The following is a 23,071-nucleotide window of genomic DNA, read 5'->3' on the forward strand; positions in this document are numbered from 1 at the left end:
AATGCAAGCTGCTGTGGGGCCTTGGGCCTTCTTTTGGAAGTTCTGGGTCTCTCTGACCCAGCTTCAGTTTGTTAGGTAATTTTCAGATTGCAAAGGGCCAGGCCTTTCATATGCAAAAGCCTCTGAGCACAACTTGGGTGGGGAGGGATCTCAGGGGATCAACAGGGCAGAGCAAGCAGCTATGGCTGCTCCTCAGTCCTACCCTAAGAGGCCCCTCATCTCAGTGTCCCAGTAATTGCTGCAAGCAGCCCTGAGAGAAAGCTGCCCTCGAGTTCCGCCTGCTGCCAGACAGTCCAGTTTTTCCCCGTATGAGTCTGGGTCCCCAGAACTGGATTTCAGAGCAGTCGGGAGCTTGAGACTCCCTCCCAATTGAAAAAGACAACCGTGTCCTCAGTTGCCAGCCCTTTCCACGTGCGCCTCCGTACCTCTGCATTTTACTTCCACACCTCCTCTGAGTCTCAGTGTGCTTTTCTTTCCTTCTAGTTGTAGAATTTCCACTCAGCCAGCCTTCCTGTGGTTCTGGATGATGTCCGTTTTGTCTTTTAGTTGTATTTTGAAGTGGTTGTGGGAGGCAGCAATTTCCGGTGTTTACCTATGCCCCCATCTTGGTTTCTCCTCTGGATTTTTTTTTTTTTTTTTTTTACTTTTGTTGCAGCTAATGAGATGGCAGAGGCGAGGCAGGCAGCTACTTTCTTCATGTTCTCTAAAATAAATAGAGTCCATAGACTCTTTTGTTACATGGTTTCAGGACTTTGTCCTCAGATCTGCAGGTTGAGAAGTTGAATCTTATCATTGTAACCAAACCTGGCCTGACAAGCAAACTCAAATGACTCATTTGTAAAATGTAATTGCAATTATTTAATTGGCAACGAGAAAGATAATTGCCATTGCTACTGGTAATAGTGAGCTCTTTAGATGACTCTTATGAGATTGCTTGGTGAATATAATCAGACTAGAAAGAAACTGAATGACACAAAAGTTCACTAAATTTCTCTGTCACTCTAGGAATTGGCAAAGTGTAGTGGTTATGCAGACCAATTGTACAGCCAATACTGGCAGGGTTCAGATACTGCCCCAATACTGATCTCGGTCTTTCCACTACACAGTTGGTCTATTGATTGTTAAATTCTTGTCAAATCATGCCAGGCTACCTATTCTCACCAATGGATGAGGATGTATAAACTTTGGAATCCTCTTAAACTCGTCTCTGAATTCCTTTCCCTATCAAGTGAATTTCCAAGCTTCCTTGCACAGGTCTCTTGTACACACCCTTTCCTTTTCATTCCCTTGGTACTGGCCTCACCACCGTGCCTTTAGTCTCTCACACTCCAATTTATCCTCTACATTGCTGTTTGATGCATATTCCAAAAACGTTGTATCAGATGCTCTATAGTGCCTATAGGATAAAGTCCAGAAAAAGGTGGCTTTTCAGAGTTCTCCATCATCTGGCCCTAAATCTGTTCCCAGCCCTGTCTCTCACCATTGAGACTCTCTTTTAGTTAAATGGGCCAACTTTCTGACCTTCCTCAATTCCATGTATTTTCTTAAATAGTACCCACTTAGACTGCTTTCCTGCCTTCTTTCTACCTGTATTAGTTCTATCCATTATCCTCTTTGTAAAGACTTTACTAAACAATCTAACCTAGCTGTAACCGGTTTGGCTCAGTGGATAGAGCGTTGGCCTGTGGACTGAAAGGTCCCAAGTTCGATTCCGGTCAAAGGCATGTACCTTGGTTGCGGGCACATCCCCAGTAGAAGGTGTACAGGAGGCAGCTGATCGATTTTTCTCTGTCATCGATGTTTCTAACTCTCTATCTCTCTCCCTTCCTCTCTGTAAAAAATCAATAAAATATGTATTTTTAAAAAATCTAATCTAAATACCTATTCTTTTTTGGAAATTCTATAGCAATTAATAATTGTATATTTAACACACAGGGTTTTTTTTTGTTATCTTGAACTGATTTGAACATTAAGGCCATTTTACCTTTTACTTGTTAGTATATTGAATCAGTAAGCAGAGAGTGAGGCTGTAAGTGGGAGTGAGACGAAAGTGGGCTGGATCTAGTTTTTTTGTTTTTGGAAGGCTCACTCACTCTTGTCCCTGCAAGGACCTTCTTGGGTCCAGAGATTAGTTTATGTTAACTAACTTCATATAAGATTGAGGTGGACCCGTGAGTGCTGATTGTTAACTTGGAGTGTGAAATAGAACTATAATGTGGCCCCAAGACATAAACACCTTTTCATTTACAATGAGGAAGAGCTCCCCAAGGGACTGGAATAATCAAAATCCATATGATCAGTGTTCTCCCTCCAAATTTGAAAAAAAATTGGAATAAGTGAAATTAGATGAATTGAATATCTAATATCTATTGGCATCAGGCCATGACCCCATCTCATCAAAGAGATGGTCTTGGCACAGACATTGGAGAACTGAGTGCCTTAGGACAGGCTGCATGGACCCAGCCGACCTTCACTCCAGTGACCTTCCTTGGTCTAGGGGCCTTTAAGGCTAATTAGAAACCCCCTTTCAGATGGACCCATTCTTTCTTTATGTATACTAGTATTAATGTGTTCAAAATAATTATTCTCAGTTCCTGCCTGCCTAAAAGCAATTCTTTCTTCCTCAGTCTCTCTCAATCTTTCTGTGTGTTTCTCTTTCTGCCTCTGCCTTTCATTTTGTGTCTCTGGGTGTTTCAGTCATTTTCATAGCTCTACTCTGACTCATAACTTTTTGACTTGATGGTAGTGGGTATGTATTTCCTTAATTTTTAAATTTTGGGGCTCACCTCACTATAGTGTCTAAGCCAGCAGTTCTCAACCTGTGGGTTGCGACCCCTTTGGCGGTCAAATGACCCTTTCACAGGGGTCGCCTAAGACCATCCTGCATATCAGATATTTACATTATGATTCATAACAGTAGCAAAATTACAGTTATGAAGTAGCAACGAAAATAATTTTATGGTTGGGGTCACAACATGAGGAACTGTATTTAAAGGGCCAGAAGGTTGAGAACCACTGGCTAAGTACTAACAACAAATTGTAAGCTCCCTGAGGGTAGGGCTGATAGGTCAGTATGAGATGCAAAGCATAGCTTGTGCAGTACCCCGCAATACTTAGCAGGTCAAAGGTGCTCAGCAGTTATTTATTGATTCAACCTCTAACAAATTGTTGCTGTTTTCATTAAGGCCGATGTCATTGTCAACACTGTACCCACGGATCTTCAGCTTGGAAGAGGATCACTCTCTCAGTCTCTTTTGTGTAAAGCTGGTCCCATGCTCCAGAAAGAGTTAAATGCCACCAGACAGGAAACAGAGGAGGAAGTGGGTAGCATATTCATGACAAGTGGCTGCAATCTGAACTGCAAAGCTGTGCTCCATGTTGTGGCTCCAGACTGGGATAATGGAGCAGGGTCTTCTTGGCAGGTAGAAAAAGTCCTTAGTTCTCCATTTCATTTTATAAAATTGGTAAATCTCCTTGCATGGTATAGATCTGTGGTTCTCAACCAAAGCGAATTTATCTCACAGGGGAACATTTGGCCTGTTACAACTGCTACTGGTAGCTAGGGGTAGAGGCCAGGACTACTGCTAAATCCCCTACAAGGCATATGCCAGTCTCCACAACAAACAATTATCTGGCCCAGGTTGAGAAACCCTAACATGTACTTAACCCTGTCTATTTATTGAAATCTTTATTACCTTTCGTGTACCTTTTGTACATTTCAGATAATGACCCTTAAAAGTGATAGCAATCATTGGGATTCTCCAGAAATGGTATCTGAATATTAGATTAGCATAATAATCCTTCAGTATAACTAAGAAATGCAGCCAAAACTGTGGTGTAGAATGAAAAAGGGTCAGTGCCCTTCTTTTGATGACCTAATTCCCATCTCTATTCATAATTTAACCCCCACAACTTTTTTTTTCAGAATATAAAGTAATATGTGTACATTGCAGGAAATACACAGAAAGCACAAAAATAAAAATCATAATCCAGCCACGTAGAGATAACTTTAACATTTTACTGTATTACCTTCAATTCAGTTTTATGCATATTTATTTGTAGTTGATATATTCTTCCATTTTTAATACTGCCTTTTTTACATAACATAAACACTTGCCCATGTTATTTAAAACTCTTCATAAACATCAATTTTAATTACAATGAGATACTCATAACCATTTCCATACTGGTGGGCCCTCTCTCCTGCATGAGTTTGAATCTCTCTGAGAGTCCTCTCCCCTCTTCTTGGTTTCTCTTTCTGATCCCATAGGTCCTGACAAAGCCTAGGATAACAGAGAGGTCCTGGTCAGGGTTGCTGTAACCACAGTTTTTATGTTTTCTGCCAGCTTGAGCCCTAACTTATATAAACGCATTTTGTACATTTCAGATAATGGCAAATATAATCAAGAAATGTTTGATGACTGTAGAACAGCTATCTTTCTCATCAATCACATTTCCCATGATTGCAACAGGAAATCTGGGGTTTCCCAAAGCTGTATTTGCTGAACTAATCCTGTCAGAAGTGTCCAAATTTAGTAACAGTGCGTGGCTGAAAACCTTACAAAAAGTTTACTTTCTGGTACATCTCGATGATGATGAAAGCCATAAGGTATGGTTACATGTCTCTTCTGTTCATTCTGGCAAGCAAACCTAAGTGCAATCTGATGTCTTTGGTAGATGTATAAATAACAGCATTTTCTACTTCCTTGCCCATAAGTGTTGGTTGCCCATAGAAGTGTGGTCTTCCCATGAAATAATATAAGTCAGCACTGGTATTTAGGAAATTCCTAAATTGAATCATAACCCTTTGATTAAAAAGTCTCTGAAATAAGGAGAAAATCTATTGAGAACGATTGTTTCTGTTTGATGTTTGATTCTCCATGTTCCAAAAAACTGGGCTGATATTTCTACAGAGCATTGTTGTGGTCAGTAACTGTGTTTCTTTCTATCTAGGCATTTTTAGATAAATTCACTAGATGGTCGAGTGGAAATCCCAACAAGGAGAAGATTCTCATGGTTGGAAATACCCAAGGTCTGGCTGGTCAAGTTGTTCTGCTGGGGCAGTATTTCCCTTTGCTTAGTAACTCTTTGGTGTTAGTTGAAGTCCCATAGAAAGAGACAAATTCCCGTGAAGAACAAATCAGTAATGGAGAAAGTGTCAGTGCATTCCAAAGAATAGATCATATTGTTGTGAGTGAAATCACTGGTAATGAGGCCAGAATTTCTAAGATCCTATATAATAAAAAGCTAATATGCAAATTGACCGAACAGCAGAATGCCTGGTCGCTATTATGCACACTGACCACCAGGGGGCAGATGCTCAACGCAGGAGCTGCCCCCTAGTGGTCAATTTGCTCTTACAGAGGGAGTGCCACTCAGCCAGAAGCCGGGCTCACGGCAGGCGAGCGCAGCCCAGGCTGAGGGATCTCCCCCTCCCCCACAAGTGCATGAATTTTGTCCACCGGGCCTCTAATATGATATTAAAAGATAACTGAAATTTGCATGGCACACTAAACTTCACTGATTGCTTTCATATGTATTATATTATTTAAACTTATACCATGGCCCCATGGGCAGGTGATTGGTTCTGTTGCCATTGTATAAATGTGGAAACGGAGGTCTAAAGAGTTTATGGCATTAGTTGAAATGGCACATCTAAGTTGTAAAGCCTCAGAGTGTAGAGTGGACAGTGATATGTCAACATGCTAAAGGTAATTTTCCCAGAGCAGTCTTGATATTGCTATTCCAGTGGGATATGAAGGGGGAGGAAAAGCTCATGTTGATTAGTGAGCTGTTGTTTAACGTTGAACAAATGACCTAGCCACTCTGACCATTTTTCCTTTTTGTAAAATGGTAATAAGAGGATCTCCCAACTTTCAGTTATAAGATGAATAAACTCTGGAGACCTAATATATATCATGGGGAATACACTTAATAATAATGTATCAAATACTTGAAATTTTCTAAGAGAGTGGATCTCAAAGGTTCTCAACACACACACACACACACACACACACACACACACACACACACACACACACACGACAGCTGTGTGAGAATGGGTGTGTTAATCAGCTCAATTGTGGCATCATTTCACAATGAAAACTGACAATCCACACCTTAAATATATACAATTTTTGTTTGTCGACCATATATCAATAAAGCTGAAAAATAAAAAAAGGAATCTCCCAGAAATGTCAGCATGAAATGAGAGTATACTTTGCTCTCTCACCTTCTTTCTCACTCCTGACACCACAGCAACTTTTGCAGACAAATAGATGGTCAATCAGATGTTTCTGCCTCATCCTATTTAACTGGGAAAATGTAGATATTCCTACTGCTACAAAGCATTGTTTTCTGATTTCCTTAAAAAAGAACACCCAGCTGCTTAATAGACTAGGAGACATGGTAATGTTTGGATTTATTTAGAGGGGAAAGGAAGAGAGCAGAGACCCTTCGTGTTTTTCCTGCAGAAGCCAGCTGCTCCTTCATCCATCTTCTTTCTTTTCAGGTATCTTTGGGACTGTCACTTGCTCTTGGCCCACAGAGTGTGAAATGAAAATTGGTGCAATTACTTTCCAGGTTGCTATTGGAGATATCGCAAAAGAAAGTGCAGATGTTATTGTAAACTCAACAACAAGGATGTTTAACCTGAAATCAGGTACTTCATTTAAGTTATATACTTGATTGTAGCTATTAATACAACTAATTTCTGGAAGGGAAATGGTGGCTAATATTTCCCTGAGTAGACAGAGAGGTGTGTAGTAAATATGCAGGCCTTGGAATCAGAAAGAGCTGGCTTTGAATCCAGGCTGTGCCACTTACCATCTTGTGGCCTTGGACAAATCACTTAACCTCTCTGAGCTGGACTTTCTCTGCCTGTCAAATGCCTACTCCCAAAGAAGCATAGATGGGGTATAAGTGATGTAAAGGTGGGGTGTACCTAGTGCATTATACTTACTGTCAGCTCTCATCCCCTTCTTAGCTCTGAACTATCAAAATTACACACTTACAATTTAATCAGCTTTAAGTTCTTCTATTAAATTGTAAGTGTGTAATTTTCCCCTTTTTATGTTGGTACTCACATCTCACCTCCCATAACTGTTCTCTATACTATACTGACCCAAATGAAATTCAACCTCTTTTTCTTAATTTTCCCTAAAATATTTGACCAGCCCCTTTGATATAACACTTTTGAGCATGCCCTTGCCACATGTCTATTTATTTATAACTTATATACATTGCTCATATGCTGATACATCTTTTATGCTGAGACTATAAAACACTAATTTTTAAATTAAAAGGGCAAGATAAAACATAGAGTGGCTGGCTGTGTGGGAAGAGATCAACCAAAGAACTTGTATGTATAGATATACATAACCCATGGACATAGACAGTAACATGGTAAAGGCCTGGGGTGGGGGACCAGGGCAAGCTAGAAGGGGTCAATGGGGGAAAATGGGGACATATGTAATACTTTCAACAGTAAAGATTTAAACATTTTTTAATATTTTCTACATCTCAAAATATTATGGAACTTACCATGCAGAAGTGAATCTGTAGAATGTCCATTCAAAAAAAATTTTTTTTTGTTAATCCTCACCCAAGGATATTTTTCTATTGATCTTTTAGAGAGAGTGGAAGAGAGAGGGAAAGACAGAGAGAAACATCGATGTGAGAGAAACACATCAATTGGTTGCCTCCTGCGGGTGCCCTGACCAGGGCCTGGGCCAGGGAGGAGCCTGCAACCAACGTGCCTTGACTGGGATCCTTTGGTCTGTAGGCCGACACTCTATCCACTGAGCCAAACAGGCTAGGACTCCATTCAATTTTTTAAAAGCCATAAAGAACATTCAATTATTTAAAACATAGTAAATTGCATGTATGCATTTATTTTTCCCCCCCTCTTGAAACTCTGACAGAGCAACTGTAAAGGAATTAAAAGGGTATAAACCCACAGAGAAAGAGAGTTGGAGGGAAAACAACAGTAAACAGAGATAGCAACATATTTTCACAAGATGGGAAGCAGCTAGCTAGTGGAGGTAGCTGACAGAATGGAGAACACTTAGTACCTGCAGGAGAGAACAGCAGCCCCTAGAAACACAGGAACTGGAGGCAGCAGGAACCTGGGAAGGCAGGGGATAAAAAGAGGTAAAAATGGAATTGGATGGAATTCTGAATCAGTAGCACTTAGACCTTTGATGCTATCCCCCATCCTGTGCAGCAGTAACTTCCTTTGCTCTTTCCTAACCAGAGATGGGAGGTGTAATTTTTTTAGAGACACTGAACCAGAGAGCTTTCCAGACTTAGCACACTGGGAACAGGTGAGATGAGGATGGGGAGCTAGACTGAAAACAGGGTTTCAGTGAGGTGTCTGTATTGAATAGTGAGTGCCCAGCCCCTATCCCTGTGGGGCTCTCAGAGTAGCAGATGGGCTTATGCCCCACACATAGGAGATGGGAGTGAACCTGACCATCCTAAAGGCCAGTAGTTACTGCCTGCTCACCTTACACTGAAGCCTATCAGTCAGCAAGCCTCCTGCACATGGAGCTTCCAAAATCACTCTTACATATGAATGGAGTGACAAATGTCACCTATTTGAGAAAAACCTCCACCATTGCAAAGTCAGAGACCAAAACAAACAAACTGAAAAAAGGAGATGTTTTAAAAGAGACAATTCATAATCAAGGAGATATGGGTAGATAGGTAGATAGATAGATAGATGATAGATAGATAGATAGATAGATAGATAGATAGATAGATAGATAATAGATAAATAGATCAATATATTGATAAAATAACTAACATTTATTCAGTACTTTCTGTGTGCTAGATTCTGTGCTAAGTATTTTTCATCCATTACCTCTTTCAATGTTCAACAGCCCTGTAGGAAAAGTACTATGCCAGCCTTTGTGTAACAGATGAGTAGATAGATAGATAGATGATAGATAGATAGATAGATAGATAGATAGATAGATAGATAGATAGATAATAGATCAATAGATCTTCATGATGATAAAATAACTAACATTTATTCAGTACTTTCTGTGTGCTAGATTCTGTGCTAAGTATTTTTCATCCATTACCTCTTTCAATGTTCAACAGCCCTGTAGGAAAAGTACTATGCCAGCCTTTGTGTAACAGATGAGGAACTGACTAGTCACCTATTAGCTAGTAAGTGGTGGAGTCAGCGCCAACCCAGTGTGTCAAAATGCAAAGACCATGTTTTCAACCATGAACCCACCTGTCCTTAGACGTGACCAAGGTGGTGAGGCTGCAGCCTTGATCGGAAGATTCACTGGACTGAAGCCAGCCAACTCTCTGTCTAATTGTGAAAAACCCAGCCAAACAAAATGAAATAACAAAATCAAAGAACTTTAGTAAATTGCTCAGGGTTATTATAGTTTTGAGATCCATGCTTCTCATTCGTATCAGAACTTTTATTTTAATATTTTTATTCAATTTTGTAAAATAGTAAGCATAGAATGCAAAAAAAAAAAAAAGAAAGAAAACTTAAATAACTGCAGAAATATCCCAGTAAAGCTGCAGACACTGGAGACTTTCAGCTATTGGGCAGTGCCCTCATCCTGTGGATCAGATTGTTTATTCATCTGCCATTGAATGAAGGCAGCTATAGAAAGGTGATTTGCTAAGGAGGGGGACATCAATGGATTATGCAAAGGGTGAGCTGAATAAAAGTCTAATGTACAAAAGCTATTACTACTTATTGAATTTTAACAGATGCTTTATATCATTAATATGTCTTCTGTAGGGGTGTCAAAAGCAATTTTAGAAGGTGCTGGACCAGCTGTGGAAGATGAATGTGCTGTGCTAGGTATGATCTTATGTTGCTTTTGCTTACAACCTATTGAAAATTAAAGGGCTGAGACTACTGTGAGAGGATCTATGGGTGGAGTAAGTGGTGAGCACTTTGGCAGAAGGTGGGTTCCCTGGGTGAGGAGCCTGTGTGGGTCTGAGGGGTTTTCTGACACCAACCAATTCTCCACTTCTGACACTACCTATCTGAGCTGGTACCAGATCCCACAAGTTAAAGGTCTTACTTCCACACGATTGGCCCCACCTTCAAATGCCAGTTTTAAGTTCCAGGGGCCACCTGTACTTCTGATGGCTATAAATTTAGAGGTTCCAAATAACTCCTTCTCAGGTCCAACAATTTACTAGAATAATTCATAGAACTCTGTAAAAACACGTTTTTTACCTTTCCCAGTTTATTATAAAGGAACAGCCAAGTGAAAGAAATGTGTCAAATGACAAAACTAAAACAATTTAATAGTGAGTGTGAGGTCCTGTATTTATGAAAACAACCCATGGAGGGGAGTGCAGTGCCTTACAAGTGTGGAGCGCTCTTCCTGAGGGACTGTGGGCAAGAGCGAGTTTTTTGGAGGATTGGAAGTGGGACCATGGAAACAGTGTGTGATTGGCTGGGGTTGTATATTGTACTTTAGTTAGAAAGATCAGGAAACAAGGAAATAAATATAGTGGTTAGAGTTGATTCAGAGTTGGTGTTTGGGGATTGGCTGACTGGATATACTAAGTTTCTGGCCAAATGGAGCATTTACAGGAAAAGGAGGGTTTGGTTTGAAAGTTCAGTTTGCTGGTGTGGCACCCCAGGCAGGAGTGCACCTACAATTTTAAGCCAGCACAGGACAGGGTATGGGGAAAGGGGCACAGAGCTTCCATGCCTTTTCCAGGTGCACCACCCTACCTGCACCTAGAGGTGCTTGACAACCAGGAAGCTCCTGAACTCTGTTGTCTAAGGGTTTTTATGGAGTTGTCATTATGTGGGCATGATTGATAAAACCATCGGATTTGTGACTGAGCTCAATCTCTAGCCCCTCTCCAGTCCCTAGAGGTCAGGGGGTGGGGCTGAGAGTTCCAATCCTAGAAAGATAGCTTGGTCTTTTGGGAGCTATCTAGCTCCACTCCCCAGCCTCCAGGAGTCATCTCATTAATGTATAAAAGATACTCTTATCACTCAGGGGATTTGAAGGGTCCCAGGAACTCTGAACCAGGAGCCAGGGACGAAATATTTATTTTTTATTATAGCATGGTGAAGAACCTGTAAGAGTGAGCATAAACTATTCATCCTTCAAAACCAGGACTGAACCTTGCAGAGTAGACAGTTCTGAGTGTGATTTGGAGAAGACACATGTTTGACAACACATTCCCACAACTGACCTATTGTTGTGCCTGAAATTCCCACCTTAATAACTCTCCTCTGATTAAGACATTTTCTCTGGAATGAATAAATTCCTGGAGAGAGATCAGAGGATGGTAACATTGGTCCCAACATGAGGACATCAGCAGGGATTTATTTGTGTGCTGCAAGAGCTAGCTGTACCTTGAAAGGCAGAAGCAGAGCATGAAGCTGGGCTGACAGCTGGAATAGTCTAAGGATGATACCTGGGAGAGGACAGCAGGTGGACACCTGAGGGCAGCAGTGAGTGCCTGCTCGATGGAAGCTCACCAGGAGGGCGGGGTGGGGTGGGCAGGGACCAGTTCTCCTCCTCGCACATTTTCCTGGAGCCTTGCTTTGCTCAGAGTACCAGAAGGTGGTGCCTTAAAACAAGCCCTGATAATTTCCATGTGCTCACGAGCTCTATGGGTTCTGTGGGAGGGGAAGTTTTCATGCTTTCACACCTCCACACCACACAGTATATTACCTTCACCTCCTTGAAAAATGAATCTGGCTGAATGAGGTATAAATTACTCTCCTGGACAGTAGAGTGGGTGCTGAGAGCTCTGGATACTAACTGCTTGGGTTCAAATCCTGGGCAGTCTTCGGCTGCTGACCTTAACCACCTGTTAACCTGTGAAATGGAGAAAACAGAACCTACGTCATAGGCTTGCTTTGAGGATTGAGTGAATTAACACAGGTGGAGTGCTTTTGAAGAGCACCCAAACTATTCAATAATGAATAACCTGGATTGTAAAGGAAATGAGCCTGTCACAGTCCCAGAGAGTGAAACCAGCTAGATCGAGGGAGGTTACACTTGGTCAGGAATCTTCAGGGCTTTTTCCTTTGTCAGCTATTTTCGTTTCTCAAAAATCAGTGTTGCTTCCCGTAACTAATGTGCTGTGTGTGTTTCCTCTTTTTTTCCAGCGACACAGCCTCACAGAGATTTTATAGTTACACAAGGTGGATTCCTATCGTGTGATATAATAATTCATGTCCTTGGAGAAAATGATGTCAGGAAATCAGTTTCCAGTGTTCTAGAAGAGTGTGAACAGAGGAAGTACACATCTGTTGCCCTTCCTGCCATTGGAACAGGTTTGCAGCCTCTCATCACCCAAAGATTCAGAATAACCCAGATTCCTTTAGACAGTTTCACTTTTAATGAACTCAATGCTGAGTCCAGAAAGCGATAGTGATACAAATCAGAAAGTGGGCAGGCAACCTGTCAGACCCTTCTAGGGCCATCTGTGGGTCCTGTGCCTCTTTTATCCATCTTTTTCTTTATTTTAGGTTTCCTAAGTATCTTCCCATGTTTGGCCCTTAACGTCATGGTTTTCTCACTGTTCATTTTTTTTCCCCTTTGGGTGACTCATTTATTCTCATTACACTAGTATCAATGACCATTTCAGCACTGACTCCCAAATCAGCATTTCTAGCCTTCTCCAGAATCTCCTCAGAAAGATTTCTCTGTCACCAGAAACATGCTGATATTACAATCCAAACTCATCATCATCCCTTGAGTTGTCTAATTTTCTAGTTTCCTCCTTTGGTGGCGCCATGAACTCCCAGCTGTCCTGCCACGCTTGCTTCTTTGTGTCCCAGACCCCTGTAGTCAGCAGGTCCTATTAAATCTTCTTCCAGAGGGTAGTTCAGTTTCAGTCTTCTTTTTCATTTCCAAACCCATAAGACCACTCCCAACTGGTTTGCTGCTGTGTTTCTCAATTGGGTCCTCATTTGTGGAGTCATTAGATTGAAATGCAGTTACCCAGGCCCTGTGCAAGGCACTCGGTATAAAGCACGACTAAGACACAGTCTCTATCCTTAACCAACAAGCGCAGACTCATCCTGCTCACAGTTTCTAGGAACACTTTCCTCATCATCTCTATCATATCATACAATCATTTGCTCCTAGTTGCTCACTCCCTGATTCATTCACACCCAATTGCACATACTTTTAAAAAAGCCCTGAGGGGGACCCTAATGATGCCTTCACATGCTTATATGATTTAGTAAAACTTCAAAAGTGAGATCACCACCGGCTAAGACCACTGTTACTTCTTACTTTGAGTTCTCAGTTTTCCCTGGGCACTGGGTGTTGGAGTGGCTGCAAACATTTTTGGAAAACAGCTAAGAAAGATGACATAGGAATACATTTTCAACATTTAAAAATTCATACTTAGTTGTGATTTCTTTTCTGATTCTAAATATTCACTTTTATCTTAATTTTCTATTTGTAATTTTGTGTTCTTCTTCTGAGATGTATACATTTCAAAACTTACATAACTTGGACCTAGCCTTGACTATTAGTTTCCCCCACTGATAGATAAGAACTTAAAGTATGAAAGCACAAGGTCACACAGCTAGAAGGCAACATAACTAAGTTCAAACCTAGGCAGCATAGCCTGTACATTTCAACTATTACTTTTTTTCTACATTACCTTTTATTTTTTTACCATTATGTTCTTAATTATTATCGTCTTAGCTAACATTGTCTTCTCTCTAATATCTACTATCTCCAATTTTATAGCTGAGTAAACTGAAGTTTAGAGGTGTTGTGTCCCCCAAAATTCATCTATTGAGGCCTTAATTCCTACTTCAGAATGTGACTGTATTTGGAGATACAGCCTTTTAAGAGGTAATTAAGTTAAAATGAGGTTATTAGAGTGGTCCCTAATCCAGTGTAACTGGTGTCCTTGTTAGAAGAGGAGATTAGGACATTGATAACTACAGAAGGAAGACCATGTGGAGACAGTCAGAAGATGGCCATCCACTAGCCTAGAAGAGAGGCCTCAGAAGAAATGAATCTTTCCAACACATTGATCTCAGACTTTTAGCTTCCAGAATTTTAAGAATATGAATTTCTGTTGCTTAAGCCCCCAGTCCATGGCACTTTGTTATCGGAGCCCTAGCAAACTAATATGTGAGATCAAATGACTTATCTAAGATCACACAGTAAATCAGTGGAGAGCCAGGACATAAACCCATATCTTCTGCATCCAAATAGCATGTTCTTTTATCTGCACTTTCAATGCCCTTCAGCTAAAACCACTAGGAGTACACACTATGGGGATGTATTCAGCATCTCAGCAAGAGGTTGTGGAAAGGACTTGTTAATAGATTTGAGCTTGTGCTAGGCAACTTCATGGCAGTCACAAGTAAGTAGGGCTTTGCTTTGGATTGGATGCTTTCAAGGAAGCAGACATAATTCTATGATTAGGTATATTATCTGGAAGAAGAGAAGAGTGTAGCGAAAGCTGTGATTGGTAACGAAGAACGATTGTTCATATTAGTCAAGATGGGGGTGTTGAGCCATTTATGGTGGTTTGGATAGTGTTCATATTTTTGTCTGTGGTCAGACATGACTATGCAGCAGTCTCCTTTTGGCTTAATTCATCATGGTTACAGAGTGGTTATATTCGATGATGCTCTATGAAATTTGTGTTCAGCTGGAGAACACCAAGACCCAGCTATGAGTGCCAGGTCAGTTTCTGGCTGTCAGGTGTTGCTTTCATCTTTCTTGGCATCAAGAACTGCATTTGCCAAATCTGATCACATGACCTACACCAGCTGAAACTATTTTTGTCACTTAATTTTTTTTTTCCAGGAAATGCTGGGAAAAACCCAATCAGAGTTGCTGACGACATAATCAATGCTATTGTAGACTTCACACGGAAACATTCTACTCCATCATTAAAAAAAGTTAAAGTTGTCATCTTTATAACTGAGCTGCTGAATGTATTCTATGACAGCATGAAGAAAAGAGAAAAAATAGCCACATTACCTACCTTCCAGTCCACATTTTCCAAGGCTGCATGTAAGATGTTCTTTTAAAAATCATGTGGTTATCTGTAATATCACTTAGAAAGTGTTTAGATGCGAATGCTCACTATTTCAATCAGTTTTAGGACTTTACAGAAAACCTCCTATAATACTTGGGAAAAGTACAAGAACTATGGAACACAATCTCCTGTCAACTAATTATTCTTCTGAGGGACAAAATCATGCCTGGGAAACAGGAATAACAAATGAGCAGAAAGAGAAGAGAAGGGCTGAGAAAGCAGAAAAGGGAAATAGACTTTGAAAATCCAAGCCAATGATCTCATGTTCTTCTTTTTTGTTTGGTATTGACCTTCAGTGCCTCTTGTAGCTATGAACTAGCTGGTCAATACTGGTTTATTGATCATCCACCTCTAGACAAGTTAGCCTGAGAACAGAAGCAGATGCAAGAAAAGAGAGGCCAGGATCATCTGGCTGTACTTCATCATGAGCAAACAGATTCCTGCTGTGAAAGTATCTGTATCAACCTGCTCCTCTGATCTAGCCTTCTCCCATTTTGTGACTTCCGTATTGCTGTTAAAATAACTAGAAACATAGTCTCCTCTTGCAACCACTGTTTTTACCCTTTTTATGAGCACTTACCCAGAAAGCACTGAGTTTTACTGGCAATGAGGCATAACTGTCACCAGCAGCCTTCCGAAACTGAGAATTGTTGTCTGCCAGTAAGAATTTCATTTCTCCTTCCACTTATTTCCTGATAACTATTCTCCTCAATGTGCTGCAACACACAGTACATGTAAGAGCTCCATGCACACACACAAAATAAATAAAAATACTAGTAGATTTGGCAGTAGCAAGTAATAGAAAATCCACTTTAAACTAACGTAAGCAAAAAATGGAATTCATTGACTCACATTTCTATAAAGTCCAGACATACTTGGCTTCAGGCCCAGTTTGACCCAGTTGCTCATTTGATATCATCTGGACTCTGACTTTCTTTATCTCTCATTCTCTTTTCAGCTGTGTTGTCTTTATTATCAGGCTCCACATAGTGAAAGATGGCTGCTCGCAGCTTCAGGTCCATATCCTTGTATGATCAGGCCCAATAGGAGAGAGAGAATCCCATAGCAATATATCCCATCAGGAATATGATGCTTGGGAACAGAAGTACCATTATAAGGCCTGTGATTCCTTCTGATTGGACCAGTTTAGGTAATCTTTGCAGAATTATACTAACTGGTCAAGCCAGAGTCATAGGCTCTATACTTAAACTGGAGGGGTCACTATCTGAAGCAATGGAGAAGGGTTGTCTTCCAAAGGAAATTCAGGATGCTTTTCCCAGAAAAGGGGGAAAAGGATGCCAGACAGTTAAATATAACAAATAATATCTACTATAGTATCTAGGGATGTATAAATGAACATTTTTTCCCTTTGGTCTTTATAGAGGACATTTTTTATTTAAATATAAGAGCAGTAAGTCATTATTAGTAAAGTAAAAAAATAAAGTTAAACTTGTTCTCAAGAATTTAAATTGACATGAAATTTACATAATAAAACAGGAATGTTAAAGAAGGAAGGAAACAAAAAATGACTAAAATAAGCAGACAGGTGATCATATGGTACTTGAGGCAAAAAAAAAACAACAAAACTGCCTCACATAAAATTTGTTGTTATATAATAGGAATAATACTGATAAAATGTCAGATAAAAAGGAAGTTTATTGGCAAAGACAAACTTCAATTTTAGTAAGAATTTATCATATGGACTTCTTTATTTTATTGTTATTTTTAAAAATCCTCACAGGAAGATATGTTTATTGCTTTTAGAGAGAGGGGAAAGGAGAGAGAGAGAGAAACATTGATCAGTTGCCTTCTGTACACTTCCCAACCAGGATCGAACCTGAATCCTAGGTATGTGTCCTGACGGGGAATCAAACCCACAACCTTTCAGTGCATGGGACCATACTTCAACCAACTGAGCCACACCAGCCAGGGCTCATGGACTTCTTTAAAAGAGAACTTAAAAGGGATAGCTTTGAGTTTCATTTGAGCAGATGATACACGGTTACTTTCCAATGTATATTAAAACTATTTATTGATTCAGAGAGAATTTATTGAGCACCAACTGTATATCAGACACTAGAGATATATATTTGGGAGTCATGTAAGTGGATGGGAGTTGAAGCCATTGAGCATGAGTTGGATTATCTGTGGAGAATATGAAAGGTGAAGAGAGTGGACACTGAAGGCAGAGCCGGGATTCTTGGTGTTTAATCCCACCTTCACTCGTGGAGAGGAGACTGAGGCAGGCGCACAAGGAAAGGTGTAGGAGGGCATTTGTCTTCAACACTGGGAGTGGGAAAGGAGAGAGAGAGATTTATCTTTTAAAAGAGATTTATAGGGAAAGAGCTCAACAAAGTGCCCAGTACTCTTAAAGAAAGGTGGTTCAGATGTTTTTTATGAAGCACTGGGCTGTAGAAAAGATCAAGAGTGATCATTTTTTAAGTACAATAACCATGTGTTTGTTTATAAAGGACTTGGCATCTCCTAAAGTGCTTTAATGTCTCTTACTTTATTTTAAACTTGTAACAATGTCATGGGGTGGTAGAGAGAACAGATTTTATTATCTCCAGTTTACAGATGAGAAAATGAAGATTTTCATGGCTGGTCACAGGTTGAGGCTTATCAGGTCTTCTGACTCCAAGTGCTGGTAGTTTTCTGCTCTGTAAGCTCTTGGCTTGAAAGGAAGGGAGGGCCCAAAGAAACACTCCCCTTTCTTTCCATCTTGCCTGCTGCATTCAGAAAAACAAAGAATAGGTCCAAGAGGACTCTAGCCCCTAGGACTAGAAATGATTAGGCCAAAAGATCTGGAAGGGGTGGACAGTGGGGGAAAGAAAAGAACTGAATTTGCAGAAACTACACACCCTACCATGGGGAAACTTTTCCAGAAAAACTCTTTGAAAATGGAATTTGAAAGACCTCCCAGATTAGGGTGAGATGCTTCACTTTGTCACTAGGATTTCGTTCCCTGAATGGACTTGGAAAACAGGATGGGAGTGCCCTAGATCCCTCTCCCAGGCCTGGCATATCTTTCACTAAAAATGGGTAAATTGTGGCTTTGTTTGTAAGGAGAAATCCTTTGGTTTTAATCTGTGGCATTGTGGCATTTTCTTCTCTAATACAATCTGTCCATATTTCTACTAGTCATACCACCTCAGGACGCTGATGTCTGTGTAGCTCAGTGTGTTTAAAGTTTCTGGAAGTTATTGGAAAGCAAATGGAAACTTTGAGCATCACCACTTTATGTGAAAGCATTCACTGAGCACTTCTGTTATTTTCTTTAGGTGGTGTTTACTTAGCAAGGAAGATGGGATACAGAACAATGTGTTTTAAATATCTTTAGCAGGATAATCATGTTGCAAAAGAAAAATAGTAAAGAACCACACTAAATAGAACTGATAAAAGTGAAAACACCAATAAATTAGTTTTCATGTTTACATATTAGCTTCTTATGGCATTCATTCCATAGAAATTTCTGGGAAAATTATCATTTCAAGCTATAGTGAATCTAAGTTTATCTAAATATTTTTGCTAAACTATTAATTAACCTATGTCATATTAGTGTCAGAACTGTTCACTTCATCTGTGTTTATCAAATTTAGGATAGTTGAGTGTGTAGCTTCCTCCCACCCTAAAGACTAGGATTAGAAGAATAAGAAGAAAGAGCATTAAAAATGCCTAGGTTTTCAGAGATGAATGTCATGTTTCACCAAATGCTAAATTTCCAGATAATATTCCTGAATACCGGTCTGACATGAATCAGCAGCTGTTTCGTATGATCCAGCTACAACCTGGACAGTCAGAATATGACACTGTGAAGAACAAATTCTCTCAGACTTGTCTTTCCTACAGAATAGAGAAGGTAATATTGCATTTAAAAAATGACTTCTTTTAAATATTGAAGAACTAACATGAAAACTATCTTTTTATATAAGACTCTTTCTTCTTTTACACCTTATGTTTTAATTGGACTCATGCAAGTTCCATAGACTTCAAATCTCATGATTCATGCATTCACAATAACAAAGGAGACTCCCAAAAGTTACATATATGTGTTGGGATACTTTCACTTACAATTCAAAAACCCACTGAAACTGATTAGAAAGAAGAAATGTATTGACAATTAATGGAAAGTCCAGAAGTAGGACGGTGATTGGAGCAGTTTGATCCAGTGGTTCGATGACGCCTTGGATCCAGTTTCTCTGGATTTGCTGTTCACAGTGTCAGCCTCGTTTGAAGGCAGGAGTCCCTTCGTGATTATAGGATGGCTGCTGGTGGCAACCAGAGAGTCTCGGCTTCCTCCATTCATATTCTTCAGAAGAGACACTGTGCTCAGTCCCACAATTAACAGATAAGAGTACCAGTCTTTGTGTTGAGTGGACACTCCAACCAGTCCGGGTTGGGGAAGTTACTATATACTGATTGCCTTAGACCTGGGCTATTGGAACCCATCATGAGATTTACTTAACCCAATTGGGCTCCATTCTAGAACTATAAGGAGGGCCAACTCCACCCAAACCAGAAGTTGCTCCATAATGGGGATGAAGTGGAATAGATGTTCAGAGATTCTACAATGTCCATTCACTATGCTGCATAAAAATAGTAGCCAGTAAAGTGTAGGAGTTTATTAGAAGGTCCTTATCATACCATAGGTATCAGAGCAGGGTGTGACAGCCTAGTAATTTAAAATCTAGCTGGTTCTTCCATAAAACTGTGTACTTAACTACATTAGAGCACTTATGAAATTGTGCTTTGGTAACTTTGCACATGCCTGAGTCCCCTGTTTGACTGCGGACTTTGTAAGGTAGGAATCACCTCCTACTCATCTCTGCATTCCCGTACTTAGTATATTGTGGGACACAATACTATGGAAGGAATGAGTAAAAATTCCTGAGAAAGAAGAACCAGTAAAGAGAGATTGTGGAAGGGACATATTTAAAGGAGGAGATGCTTCATTATGTTCAAAGCTGTTGAGAGTACTGGAACCTCGCTTTAATTTGTTTACCCAATTTCTGCAACCTTCTTGGCTCTTGTCCTTCTATCATACCCATTTTGAAAAACACCAACTTTGGATTAATTCTATAACCTACCTTCTCTCCTGCTGCTGCTAAGTAAAATCATTACTAATTCATGATCTCCTTCAGGTACCTGGAATCCTCCCTTGCTTCCTCCAGTCAACCCCCTCATGCATTTCCTATTCCAAATCTTCATCATGAGGCTTCCATCACACTCAGCAGAATAACTTTCCCTCTGCCTTCATCACTTGGCTTCCCCTCAATATCTGCTACCGTTGTCCACTCCCTTCTTCTTCGATCCTTCTTTTGTCTTTCTTTCCAGAACACCATTTGCTCAGATTTCCTACTCTCCCCCGAGACGTAGATTATCTGGATCTCTTTCTGATGCTTTCCTACTCTGTGTATGTTCTCCTAATCCATCCCTTCTCACAGTGAGGGGTGATGATTTGTTTTCTTGTCTTTCTCTCCCTCTAGACTAAAAGTGTTTTAAGGGCAGAGACCCAACACAGTGCTTGATTCATACTAGATGTTCAATAGCTGATTAGTGAACTAAATTCATTTTCTAGAAGGAATGAGAACCAACAGAGAACGATTTCCTGAAAAAAAGTTAAAGGACAAAGTTCCAAGGAGAGGATGGTTCATGGTTTAAAATGCTGTTGATATCTCTGGAAAGAAATAGTCATTAAATTAGGCAGTTATGAGGTGATCTGTGACCATAATTGGAGCAATGAAGAAAGAATATGATTGGGAGATCAGAAGGAATTATGGAAATAATTATTAAATGATTACAAATGAGTAGGAGTTTGAATGTCAATAAATTTCTAGGAATTCCAGGTAAACATTTTAATATAAATTTTAAGTTCTTTTATGTAAAATAGATACCAATAATAAGCAGTATTATAACATACAGATGCTTTTAGGCTACCCCTTTTCTAAAAATAGCTACTGTTAAAGAAAATTTGTAACTTCCACGGCTGAAAGTCTTTTGAAAAGAAAGGGTTTTTTGGGTCATTGCTACCAAGAAAAATGACCAGGTCCTGAGGCGTGAAGTCTAAACCTCCTGCAGCAGTGCCAGGTGGAAAAGATAGCAGGCTCGCCCTCCTGGAGTCAGCGAGGATTTTGCATCAGGTAGGGGCAAGAAGATGTAAGTACTAGTTTGAAAGAGTGTACATTGGCTGAGGGTAGAGAAAGAGTGTGGGGAAAGATGAAGCTGGGCTAGTTCTGAGATAGGCACAGAGTTGGTCAGGCAGAGTGTCTGCTCATTCAGATTCATGGTGAGCAACAATCTGGAAAGTAAATGTGTAAATAAGAAGCTGAGGCTCCTGGGGTTTGGTGGTGCCTGGCTATTCCCTCCTTTAGATAATCTCAGCAATGGCCTCTTAGAAGTGAATTCACAGTCCAACAAATACTCAGGAATGAGAGCAATCTTGTTAGCTGTTTGGTCTTCCACGCTCCAGCCCGTTGTAATTCAGTTTAGAACATCTCAGAATTTTTCTCTTTTGTCAGTACCCACTCTGAATTTGCTGTTTATTTGCATTTTCTTCTCCTTATCCTCCTTCTCTATATTGCTTAAAGGCCACAGCAAACACTACATTGAGCTTTATGGTCATATTCAAATGTTTTGCTCTTTGTCATTTGTAGATTGAAAGGATACAGAATGAATTTCTCTGGCAGAGCTACCAGATAAAGAAAAAGCACATGGACATCAAGAATGGCCATATAGATAATGAGAAAATCCTCTTCCATGGGACAGATGCACACTCTGTGCCACACGTCAATCAGCACGGCTTTAATCGCAGTTATGCTGGGAAGAATGGTAAGGAAGCAAGTAATCTTACTGGTCAGAACGAGGTGAATGGATGTTCTAATGTTGACTATTCATACCCAAGCAGTGTAGCCATAGATGGCAGCCATACTGTCATTGTCAGGATAGAGCTCATTCTGTTTCACCCAAAAGGAGACTGGCAACCTTTCCAGGACAGATGAAGGGAATTTTAGAAATGATGAAAAGTGGCTGTGGTGACCAAGAACTGCATTAAAATCTTATTTAATTTTCAGGTTTGGGTATGGTTCTGTACACTGTGATAATTTTATGTTCTTATGAAGGGTTTTGTCTTTCTCTCTGCAGCTGTAGCCTATGGAAAAGGAACTTATTTTGCTGTTGATGCCAGTTATTCCGCTGATGATAAATACTCCAGACCAGACAGCAATGGGAGGAAACATATTTATGTTGTACGAGTACTTACAGGAGTCTACACACTTGGACGTGAAGGAATAGTTACGCCTCCACCAAAGAACCCTTACAATTCCATAGATCTGTTTGACTCTGTCACAGATGATATACAACATCCAAAGTTATTTGTGGTATTCTTTGATAATCAAGCTTACCCAGAATATCTTATAACTTTCAGATGTTAAAATTTGGGATTAAAAAAAAACTTTAGAGGTGATTTAGTCATCTATTTATGAGAACAATTCATAGAATTTTTGTCTTTGCCTTTGGTTTGTTTAAACAGATAAAACAAATCTCCATGCTAGGTATTATAATGCTGAAAAAAAGCCTTTTAAAATGCTTTCTTGCAATTTCTAGCATATCTTTCTTCTGATCATATTGATGGGTGGAAGCTGAGAAATATAAATGACACAATTATAGCTATAACTACAGACACCAAATCCATAAGAAACAAAGAACACATTTCTTTTTCTTCCATTGGAAAAGAAATAAGATGAATCATTCTAAAGCCAAGTTGTCATTGTTCTTATTGGAATGTGTTAAGACCCCCAACTGTGTTGAGCTAAACCATACTATTAAATTAATAGGCTGCTATTGTACAGCTCAGGATTTTGCCTCCTTAAGAAACTCTTATTAGCAATAGAGTGACTGAATCAAAGAATATTATGTCAAATTTGTTGTGAAACAAATCAGGTAAAAATGTGTTGTATTGATATCTAATGCTACATAACAAATTACTGCCAAACTTAGTGTCCTTGTGGGTAAAGAATTCAGGCATGGCTTAACTGAG

The 23,071-nt window shown here is 39.9% G+C and overlaps 2 protein-coding genes across 2 annotated transcripts in view; both read left to right on the forward strand.

The window, feature by feature from the left end:
• The window catches only part of LOC106727657 (poly [ADP-ribose] polymerase 15-like), a 26,637-nt gene extending 22,054 nt beyond the window's left edge, over positions 1-4,583 (forward strand). The window contains exons 3-4 of the mRNA XM_014547004.1: positions 3,186-3,422; positions 4,473-4,583. Of these exons, the coding sequence (XP_014402490.1) occupies positions 3,186-3,422; positions 4,473-4,511 (276 nt within the window). The 3' untranslated portion in view covers positions 4,512-4,583. The remainder of the gene's footprint in view (positions 1-3,185; positions 3,423-4,472) is intronic.
• Positions 4,584-4,816: 233 nt separating this feature from the next.
• Positions 4,817-22,879, forward strand: LOC102240956 (poly [ADP-ribose] polymerase 15). The gene is given in 9 exon segments (XM_014547003.1): positions 4,817-4,949; positions 4,951-5,032; positions 6,512-6,661; positions 9,773-9,835; positions 12,125-12,292; positions 14,802-15,011; positions 18,762-18,895; positions 21,690-21,864; positions 22,177-22,879. Coding segments are annotated over 9 exon segments (1,341 nt in total). The 5' UTR covers positions 4,817-4,880; the 3' UTR covers positions 22,467-22,879.
• The last annotated feature ends 192 nt before the right edge of the window (positions 22,880-23,071 follow it).

The sequence above is a fragment of the Myotis brandtii genome, unplaced genomic scaffold (genome assembly GCF_000412655.1).
Source record: "Myotis brandtii unplaced genomic scaffold, ASM41265v1 scaffold46, whole genome shotgun sequence".
Classification (NCBI taxonomy): domain Eukaryota; kingdom Metazoa; phylum Chordata; class Mammalia; order Chiroptera; family Vespertilionidae; genus Myotis; species Myotis brandtii.